This window comes from Chiloscyllium plagiosum, chromosome 36, assembly GCF_004010195.1.
Source record: "Chiloscyllium plagiosum isolate BGI_BamShark_2017 chromosome 36, ASM401019v2, whole genome shotgun sequence".
Taxonomy (NCBI): domain Eukaryota; kingdom Metazoa; phylum Chordata; class Chondrichthyes; order Orectolobiformes; family Hemiscylliidae; genus Chiloscyllium; species Chiloscyllium plagiosum.
The window spans coordinates 28,216,660-28,228,026 of NC_057745.1; the positions used below are offsets into that span (position 1 = coordinate 28,216,660).

The 11,367-nt window shown below is 40.9% G+C and overlaps 1 protein-coding gene across 1 annotated transcript in view; it reads right to left on the bottom strand.

Moving 5' to 3' along the window:
• bnc1 (basonuclin 1) overlaps positions 1 to 11,367 on the bottom strand; it is a 122,505-nt gene that overhangs the window by 41,960 nt on the left and 69,178 nt on the right. Inside the window, exon 3 of the mRNA XM_043677583.1 lies at positions 5,244 to 5,479. Within this exon, the coding sequence (XP_043533518.1) occupies positions 5,244 to 5,479 (236 nt within the window). The remainder of the gene's footprint in view (positions 1 to 5,243; positions 5,480 to 11,367) is intronic.

Below are 11,367 nucleotides of genomic sequence, written 5' to 3' on the forward strand. Positions count from 1 at the left end.
CTTTTCCAGCAACACATTTTCAGCTCTGATCTCCAGCATCTGCAGTCCTCACTTTCCCATGTCAACCATGATCCCAAATTAAACTAGTCCCACCTGTCTGCACTTGGCCCATATCCCTCCAAATATTTTTTATTCATAGACTTATCTTTTAAATGTTGTAACTGCACCAGCATCCACCACTTCCGCTGGAAGTTCATTCCACACACACTTCACTCCAAGTGTAAAAAAAAATGCCCCTCATATTTTAAAAATATCTTTCTTCCTCACCTTAAAATGATGCCCTCTAGCCTTGAAATCCCTCACCCAGGAACTGTAGTTCCAAAGGACATTAGTGAACCATTTGAGTTTTATGACCATCTAACAGCTTCACAATCGCTTCTACCCTGAACAATTTTATTTTTATTTTGAAATGTTTCTGCCTGTTTTCAAATTCTTACAGTTTTATGACAGATACAATGTCATCTGAATTATTAGTTCAGTCTTTTAAATTCATAGTACCGCAAGAGAAACACTATACTTTGGAGCTCTGATAAATTAGAACTTGTTTGTCATTGTTAATTGCAAGGAATTTGTGAACTATTGCAACATGTTTTAGGATAATCATGTAATGGAGTGAACTGTTATTGCATATTTTGTGTGAAATACGTTCATTTCCCTCTGCATGACATCCGTTACACAGGCAGAAAAGGCAGTAAATTGGCTTGATTCAATCTAACTAACATGTTTGTAAGTCAATCGACATGTCAGGCACGCCCAGCACTTAACCTGAGCAGAAGTTCCAAAGTAGAGCAACTTTCAGCGAATGGGTTAACTATGCAATTTTGAATTAGACATTGCAAATGCCAATGCAATTAACAAATGTAATTTTTCATCACCATAAAAAAAAGTGTGTAATCACTAGAGTCAAGGCCAAAGACCTCCACTTTTACCTTTTTTTAAATTCTTGTTGAATACAGGTCTGTAGCAAATATTGCTCATTGGTCCAAGTCTTTATTTTCAGTTCTACTTGGTCAAACCAATGCAGATTATGCGGAGTTCCATGTGCCAATTAGACCCAACCTCAAGATAGGTTGGGTCTAATTGGCACATGGAACTCCGCATAATCTGCATTGGGTCTATCTTGAGTTTTCAAGGAAATTTTGTGGTAGTTTAAATAAAAAACATTGAACTAGGTCTGCTAATTGTGCAATAATCAGAGTTTCCAAAAACTAGTGTCTTTACTCCCAACACAGTAGAAATGGCAGAAACATTAATTATGGCCACCGCTATATCTGCACACACAGTTGTACTGGTGATGTCTTGCCTGAACATGATGGAATATGAACACATTGCAATCCTTGGAATAATTGTTGGCTCATTCAAATCCAGCATCCAGTTAAATGTTTTTTTTCCTATCCACTGTGACTAAAATTTCAAAGTCTCTTTCAAGCAAAATAATTTGGATTGTAAATGGGCATTATAGTAGTTAGAGGTTCATTCAATAGTTTACCAGTATCCACTGCAACTCAAGTGTCTTTGTGTGTCATCAGAACTTAAAATACATTTAGTCCCCTCAATTTGGATTAAAGGTTTATATTTTTAAAATATTCTGTATAATCAGATTGTACAATACCTGGAGGGAGAATTGTACTTTAACATATTGGTTAAAACCTATTGAGCTAAAAAGCTCTTTGTGTCAGATTTTTCTCCCAAGAACCATTCAGACAAAATGTCTGTGTTGACCATATTTGCTCACTGCTGGCTTGCTATGATTGCTTTTTAAAAGCAATGCTTTAACTTTGTGTGTGCACCTTCAGTGCTCCACCTGGCAGTGTCATTGGTCATAAACATAGCCTTCCAATAATTGTGTAGATTATGGGCCTCTAAGGAAGGTCTTTAAATTAAGCTGGTCTTTTTTGGTCACAAAGACTCAGATATATGTTGTAAAAACTGCTTTTTGAGACAATAATTCATGGGATGTGAGTGCTGCTGGCTAATTTTTGCTCCTCCTCCCATTGAGTAGACCATTGGGATCTGCCTTCTTGAACTGTTGCAACTAGGGAGGGAGTTCCAGAACTTTGACCCTGTGACACTATAGGGAGAGTGATGTATTTCCAAGTCAAGATGGCAAGTGGCTTGGAGGAAACCTTGCAGGGGATAGTGTTCCAGGTATCTGCTGCCCTTGTCCTTCGAGATGGAAGTGGTCATGAGTTTGGAAGGCGCCTTGGTGAATTCCTGCAGTGCATCTTCAGATGTTCACTAGTTGCTCTTGAGCATCAGTGGTGGAGGGAGTGAGTGTTTATGGATGTGTTGCCAATTAAGTGGGCTGCTTTGACCTGGATGATGTCTAGCTTCTTGAGTGTTGTTGGAGCTGCACTCATCCAGGCAAGTGGGGAGTACTCTATCTCACTCCTGACTTATGCCTGGAGGACTTGGGGAGTCAGAAAGTTGAATGACTTGCTGTAGGATTCTTGGCCTCTGACCTACTATTGTAGCTATAGTATTTATATGGCAAGTCCAGTTTAGCTTCTGGCCAATGTAACTCAAGGAGGTTATCAGTGTTGAATATATTTAGTCTAACTTACTAAGAAACTGAATCCATTGCACCAGTATAATTATCAAAAGGTTCTGGACAGTTTTTTTTTAAGTCATTTTCACACATTTAAAATGAGGTTACTAACACATGGTGAAAGAACATTCTGATTAAAAATGCTTGTATTAAACCTAATTCCCATAGACTGAGTAAAACTCCATCAGGTAAGCACACTCAAATTCAGCTCTGTAAGGAAGGTATAGTGTTTGGCTGGTGGTGAGATTCTTGTGAGATGCTTCATGTATGCCTTGTCTGTCTGCACCATAGAGTATTGCCCTCGAAGCTGCTGCAGGTGTGTTCAGACTGTCACACATCTGCTGGAATGTGCCTTTGCAAAGCAAGTTAAGAGAAAGATGGCGTAGTTCTTGTCGAGGTTTGACCGGGGCAGCTCCGTGACACAGGACTCTGTGCCCTACGGTCTGTTTCCTGGGACGCACACCGAGACAAACATGGACTATGCCTGCAGGACCATCAACTCAGTGAAAGACGCTCTTTGGTCTGCCCGAAACCTTTTGGTCTTCCGGAACAAGGAATCACCCTCGACCAAGTGTTGCAGACTGGCACATTCTTACTAGGTGCTGAGAGATATACTAACGCCTGGGGCAGCTGCCACTAAGGTACAGTGGGAAAGACCAATTACAGCAGCTCTTCTTCGCTGATGCTTTGTAAAATTCCCAAAGTCACTTCTTCCAGCCCCAGAAAACATTTAGTAATTGAAAGTGCAATTTCTCTCTTTTTTAATCTAACTTCCTACAAGTTCCCGAAATTAAACAGATTTTCTCGTCAAACAGATTTTCAAACAGACTTGGGACCCAAACCCCAAGTCTGTTTGAATCTATCCAAATCCGTTCAGATCTGTTCAGATTGCGTACATGAATTGGCCAGATCTCCGAGTCTACCTCTTACCTGTCCAAATCTGGGAGCTGAACCCCCAATCTGGTCAAATCCCAGGTGACAAGCCCCCAGTTTGTTACGATGTGGAAGTCTAACTCCTCTGCTAATTAAAACTAACAACCCAGAGAAGCTCACCACCTAATTTATTTTCCTAACTCTAACAGTGAACACTAAACAAATACTATTAACAAACTTGAGCCTCCTTTTTCTTAACTAAACACTGTCTGACCCCAACTCTATAAAAGTGCTGCTCCAATAACACAATTATTGAACATTAAATTAACTTAATCCTTTAAATTCCATACAGTCTCATATGCTGTCTTTCTTCTGATCTTCTGAGTCTGGGTCATCTTCTTGCTTTTTACTGCGAGTGTCCTTGTATACAGTTTCTTGGTACCTTTTTAATAGATGATGCCTTCTGGGAGATTTCTTTCACTCACTTTTTACAAAAAAAAAGCTGAAGGTAAAGATCCAAAATGCTTCCTAATTGTGCTAATCCTTTACACTCAGTGATATGTAACTGTTTGAGCAGAAACTTGAGGGAACAAAATCTCTTTGCATATAAACATTGTCACAAATGCGGTTCTGCACAGTAGCATATCATGTAAATAAACAAACATAGGAATTTGTCTCTATCCTGGCAAACTAAAGACATCTCTTACACATAGAAGTCTATATTTACATGCATTGAGGCACTAGGAGTTCCAATAACTGAACAGATCCCCAATTAATTCAGTAGGAAGAAAGTAATGTTTCGAAACTAATGCCTTTAAGAGGGTAGTTAAGAGTCAACCACATTGCTGTCAACCAATGGCATCTGAAACAGATGCTCTACCACAATAAGCTTCTGTATAAATGATTTCAAATGTGTTAGAATAAAACATGCTAAAATAACCACTTGTCAATAAGTTTTTTTGTGTGAAAAGCAGTACTTAAATGTAACATGTTATTGACATAGATAATTATGAAATAGGAAGGAGACAAGTAATCTCCATCGTCTACAAAATAAGTCATAGCTTGTCAAGCAGTTAATTTTTTTCTTAATCGATCCTTTGTTAAATAATTAAAGAACTTGTTGATGCAATGAGGAAATGATACACGTTAGTAGCTGTATTATGCATTAAAGTGCAATTATAGAGGATGAGGGAGTTGGGGAGAATTTCTTAACTTTTGAAGAAAGGTCACTTGACCCGGAATAGCGACTGTTTTCTCTCCATAGTTATAGAGATGGAAACAAACCCTTCGGTCCAATCTGTCCATGCCGACCAGATATCCCAACCCCATCTAGTCCCACCTGCCAGCACCCGGCCCATATCCCTCCAAACCCTTCCTATTCATATACCCATCCTTTTGAATGTTGCAATTGTACCAACCTCCACCGCTTCCTCTGGCAGCTCATTCCATACACGTACCACCCTCTGTGTGAAAAAGTTGCCCCCAGGTCTCTTTTATATCTTTCCCCTCTCACCCTAAACCTATGCCCTCTAGTTCTGGACTCCCCAAAGCCAGGGAAAATACTTTGTCTATTTATCATATCTATGCCCCTCATAATTTTGTAAACGATGCTGCCAGTCCTGCTGGGTCTCTCCCACAACTTCTGTCTATGTTTTGGGGAGAATTTGTCCCTCACTTTGCCAAGGAGAAAATTCCAGCTGTCTACTGAAAGCGCAAGTATCAAAAGTGGGAAATAGTTCTGTCACATTCTCAAAGCATTAATGTGAAGTTTAACTCCGCTTAAAATGGGTCCAACGCACAGAAATTTTTAATACTGTGTTACCTGTAGAATGTAGCCACGGATATAGTCTTGAAGTGTCCATCCCAGAGAATGTAAGATCTGGAGTACTTCTTCTTGCTTGAGAACGCTAAACAGACGGTCCAGCAGGATTTTGAGTCGGATGGGAATAGCCTGGGTACCATACAGCATTAGGCTACTAATGTCAAACACAACGTTAGACTGGACAATCTCCACCTGACTCTGTTGATAAAGGTGATTCACTCGCAGTTTGTCTAGGGCTGTAAGAAAAAAAACACAAATTGGTATACTATGAAAAGAATCAAAAGAGAAAAAAATTGAGATTTTGAAATGTGCAGTCATGCATTATTTTAGAAAACAGTTTTCAATATGGGAGGCATGGTGGCTCAATGGTTAGCACTACTGCCTCACAGCACCAGGGACCTGAGTTCAATTCCAGCCTCGAGTGACTGCCTGCATGGAGTTTACACATTCTCCCTGTGTCTGTTTGGGATTTTTTCCGGGTGCTCAGGTTTCCTCCCACAATCCAAAGGGGTGCAAATTAGGTGAATTGGCCACGCTTAAATTGCCCATAGTGTTCAGGGATGTGAAGGTTAAATGCATTAGTCAGGGGTAAATGTGGAGGAATAGGGTAGGGGAATGGGTCTGGGTGGGTTACTCCTCCGAGGGTCAGTGTGGACTTGTTGGGCCAAATGACCTGTTTCCACATTGTAGGGGTTCTATATTGCAATATATCTTCCTTTAACTTGAGATAAAATTTAAAAATAATGAGAATGGCACCTACGCACAGACAATTTTCACTGTATTTTATATTGAATACACGTTATAATAAATGATTCAATCAATTCAATCTATTGAACACAATACTCCATCAATATTATGTCTTGCTTTTAAAAAGCCAAATCCCCCCCTCTATAGTTAATAGTTCTATTATGCGGTTTACTTGCTGAAACTTATTAAGTGTCGATCTTGAAAGAAACATAGAATCTTCACTTTCTACAGATTTTTCAGAGACCAAATTCGCATGGCTACTGCAATCATCCGTCACCATGTTTTGCAGATTCCTGAGAAATGGAATGGATGACATTTACAGTCTCTTCCCAGGGATTCTGCGAATGTTTCACCAAAGAAACAGGAAGCCAGGTGAGTCACTATCGAAACTCGATCTCTCAGTGTCTGTTTTTAGAAGTGTGTTAGACAGCTATGGGCAGGAATTCATGATTGTGCCTTTTAAACAGATTATTCTTGACTTCTGCCAATAATTGAATGAACTGTGAAGTTATTCAAATCCACCACACTAAAAAACAAAAAATAAGCTACTTGATTTGTCCACATTAATTAGATTAGATTAGATTAATTACAGTGTGGAAACAGGCCCTTCGGCCCAACAAGTCCACACCCACCCGCCAAAGCGTAACCCACCCAGACCCATTCGCTTACATTTACCCCTTCACCTAACACTACGGGCAATTTAGCATGGCCAATTCACCTAACCTGCACATTTTTGGATTGTGGGAGGAAACCGGAGCACCCGGAGGAAACCCACGCAGACACGGGGAGAATGTGCAAACTCCACACAGAGAGTCGCCTGAGATGGGAATTGAACCCGGGTCTCTGGCGCTGTGAGGCAGCAGTGCTAACCACTGTGCCACTGTGCTGCCCACTAATGTGACTTGCTGCACGCTGTCTGAAAATTGTGACAAATGTGAAGGCCAAAAACGACCACTTCTCAGTAAAAAATGTTTTCCTCTGTAAAGCAATGTATAAATATAATACCTTATTGACACGGAGTATTATATTCTCAGGAGTCAGGCAGCCTGGGTAAAATGAACCATAGCTTGTCAAGTTCTGAAAAATTCTAAAGGATTACAGGAAATATACTGATGACTTAAATTATTAATTGCTTGAGCTATGGATTGAAATTTAAATCAACATGTCTCATAATTAGTCAAAAACTTTCCTTGAGGGGCTACATGCTTCTCTCCATACAAGGTAGGAGAAAAAAAATATAGATTTACAGTGTATCTTCCATTCAGAAGACTGGAATACTCTCAAAGTGAGTTGATTCATATTTATGTCAATCTTTAACTGATGAATGTGAAATAGTTGCAATGACAAACTGTGGCATGATATCCTGTGCCGTGTTTGAAGTAAATAAATTTTTGGCATTCTCGTTTATTCTCTTAGAATCTCATGAAATCATCATCTTCTTGAACCGAGCCCTTAGGATTTAAAAAAAAAAATCATTGAGAGGATGTGGGTATCATTGGCTAGGCCAGTATTTATTGCCCAGAGGGCAGTTAGAAGTCAACCACATTGCTGTGGGTCTGGAATCACATGTTGGCCAGACGAGGTAAGGATGGCAGTTTCCTTCCTTAAAGACGTTAAAGAACCAGTTGGATTTTTCCTGACAATTGATATCATTAAGGAAAAGCACAGCCAGTCAGGCAGCATCCAAGGAGCAGGAAGGTCAATGTTTCAGGCATAAGCTCTTCATCAGGAATGTAGAGGGGGGTGCCACAAGGGGGCTGAGAGATAAATAGGGAGGGGGATGGGGCTGGGAAGAATGTAGCTTGGAAGGCAATATATAGATAGATGAAGGTGATACTGATAGGTCAGAGTGGATAGGTGGGAAGGAAGGTGGACAGGTAGGACTGTTCAAGAGAATGGAGCTGAGTTGGAGGGTTGGGTCTGGGATAAGATGGAGGAAGGGTTGATGAGGAAACTGGTGAAATCACCATTGATGCGGTGTGGTTGGAGAGTCCCAAGGTAGAAGATGAGGCGTTCTTCCTCCAGGCATCAGGTGGCTTGAACTTCGACTCTTACTTCTAGACTTTTATAGAGTTCAACTTCTGCCATGATGGGATTTTAACCGAGCACCCCAGAACATTATCTGGATCTCCTGGATTAACAGTATCCTCAGTGTTGGCCATTACTTTCCACATCTATCCCAAACCTGATGATGATATTCATGTCAATCATTAAACAAATGTTAAGGCCTCAAAACATACAGATCTTGGGGAACACTGGCTGTATAATTCAGTTCACTTCAAACAGCAGAAGGCAATCTCTTTTTCAGTCAAACACAAACTGCTGTCCTACTCATTGCACCAAATTGTTGCTCATGTTTTACTACAAATGATCTGCCAAGTAACGAAAGATGTGACTTTATATTGAACCCTGTTAATTGCAGGATGGGGAGGATTTTCAGGAAACTATGCCTGTGCTCCAACTAGGTAAGGAGTATTTTCTAAAATTTGCACAAGACACTTACAAGTTCAGTTTTGCATGGGGCCTTGCTGACATGTTTCTGCCTAATTACTGCAGTGTATCACCTTAATCATGCTATTTTCCTATTTCCATTTAAAAACACAACATTGTCAGTTCACCTTGGTCCAGCTCTTGCTGTTTCTGGATTCTATCATCTATACACAATCTTTCTCCTGTGTTAAGCTTTCATATAAAGATTTTCTGATGCCAGTTGACAATTTAATTTTTATGTCGCAATCATAAAGCTTAGAGCAATAAAGGGGCCGTCCAAAATAATCAGATCCCATGCTCGGTCTTTAATTGAATACCACTCCAACTCCATTTCCTTGCCTTTTCCATACAGCCTTATTTCATTTCCTTACCAAGTCATAGAGATATACAGCACAGAAACAGACCTTTTGGTCCAACTCATCCAAGCTGACCAGATATCCAAAATTAATCCAGCCCCATTTGTCAGTATTTGGCCTATATCCCTCTCAACCCTTCCTATTCATATAACTGTGCAGATGCCTTTTAAATGTTGTACAGGTCATTCTGCTATAACATGCGTTTTGTTAATGCAAATTTGCTACAAACAATTGACGAACTGGGGACACTATTTCTAAAGTGCGAACGTTTAAGGCGTGCATTGATTATAATGCGATTCCTGCCTCATTAGTTTAAACGGTACTACTATTATATGATTTTCTTGTAGCATGGGGTTGCATGAGAACGGAGCTACTGCAGTATAGCAGAACTGACTGTAGTTTGTACGAGCCTCCACCACTTCCTCTGGCAGCTCATTCCACACACGCACCATCTTCTGCATGAAAACGTTGCCCCTTGCATCCATTTTTATATCTTTCCCCTGTCACCCTAAACCTACGCCTTATTGTTCTGGACTCCCCTACCCCAGGGAAAAGCCCTTGTCTATTTATCCTATCCATGCCCCTCATGATTATATAAACTTCTATAAGGTCACCCCTCAGCCCCTGACATTCCAGAGAAAACAGTCCCAGCCTATTCAGCCTCTCCCTATAGCTCAAATCCTCCAACCCTGGCAACATTCTTGTAAATCTTTCTGAATCTTTTCAAGTTTCACAACATTCTTCCTATAGCTAGGGAGACCAGAATTGCGCACAATATTCCAAAAGTGGCCTAACCAATAACCTGTACAGCCATAACATAACCTCCCAACTCCTGTACTCAATGCAATGACCCACATAGGAAAGCATACCAAACACCTCCTGCACTATCCTATCTACCCACGACATCACTTTCAAGGAACTATGAGCCTGCACTCCAGCAACACTTCCTAGGATCTTGCCATTTTTTTTTAACCCCCACTTTACCTCCTAAGTGTGGTAGTGCTTATTTTTTCCCCAGCACCCATGGTGTGTGTGTGAGACAGTGAAAGACACAAAGTGCACGAATCCTTATTCAATTTCCACCACCAGGAAAGGATCTTGCCATTAAGTGTATAAGTCCTGCCCTGATTTGCCTTTCCAAAATTCAGCATTTACCTAAGTTAAACTCCAACTGCCACTCATTGGCCCACCTGATCAAGATTCCATTGTACTCTGAAGTGATTTGGCTGTCAACTACACCTCCAATTTTGGTGTCATCGGTAAATCCCATCTATGCAATGTTAACATGTGCACCTTAATAGTTATTTGTGGGAAAGCATTCTATCTGCCTCTGTGTAAAACAACACCTATTCAAATTCCCTAAGCATTCTTCCAATAGTAATTCCAAATTCCTTTATATACTTGTGCATCAGGAATAATGTTGTGGTGAATCTTACATGATGGGGATTGTTTGTTGGCCGTACAGATACTGGTCACCAACAATAGACTGACAGCAAGGGTCATCCCACAGAAATAAGGCACTGCTTGTGGCTAAAATAAGCAGAGAATGTGTCCTCTGTCAACGAGAGGGAGGATGGCCTACCTTCTGACCTAGCAGGCTTACAACCAATGGGGGATACCACTGGGACTGCAAGCAGGCGCCAGTAAATAGAACGGTGGATCCTGAACTAAGGTAAGTTCTGAACATTTAGGGTAGGAACCGACCAGGCACCTTAAGAAAGGGCTCTGAAGGCCAAGTGGGAAGCCACCAAAAGGGAAGCCTCCAGCAGATGTGGAGTTGCCCCTCATGCACATAGGGAAGGAAATACAACCTTTCTTCACCTCAGATGGTGAAAGCAGACTCCCCAATCTCTCCAATCCTGTCTGGGTCAAATGTGCTATGATGGGCAGGGAGCTGAATGTGGTGCCTGCCTGTTAACCAAATTCCAGATCCTTAAGTGCTCCTTAATGTATATAACCTTGCATACTTCATATGATTCAGCAAACATTGACATTTTCATGTTTCTAACGTCCTTCCTTTTAATGAAGTGCCCAGACTATATGCAATACTGAAACAGTCGTTTTAGCAATGGTGAGTATAACTTCAACATAACCTCTTGCATCCATATTCAATATTTCTAATCTACCACCATTCCCACCATTAACTATCTACTTGTTTGTGCCTGTGGATTCTCTATTTCAGCTAGGAGATATGTACATAGGGAACTGATAATCAAAGCCTGGATTCCAACTCCAACTTGATGATTTAAAATACATTCGAGTGGGCCTAAACATTAGTGCTGCAAAGGAATGGGAGAGGGAAGATGAGAAATTGTGGTCTATAATAGTTTTTCAGATGAACATGTGTCTTTCTAGCAATCCTCAGGACTTGGTGGAAAAAAAAAGTGGGTGGCACAGTGGTTAGCACTGCTGCTTCACAGCGCCAGACACCCGGGTTCAATTCCCGCCTCAGGCGACTGACTGACTGTGTGGAGTTTGGAGCTGAAAATGTGTTGCTGGAAAAGCGCAGCAGGTCAGGCAGCATCCAAGGA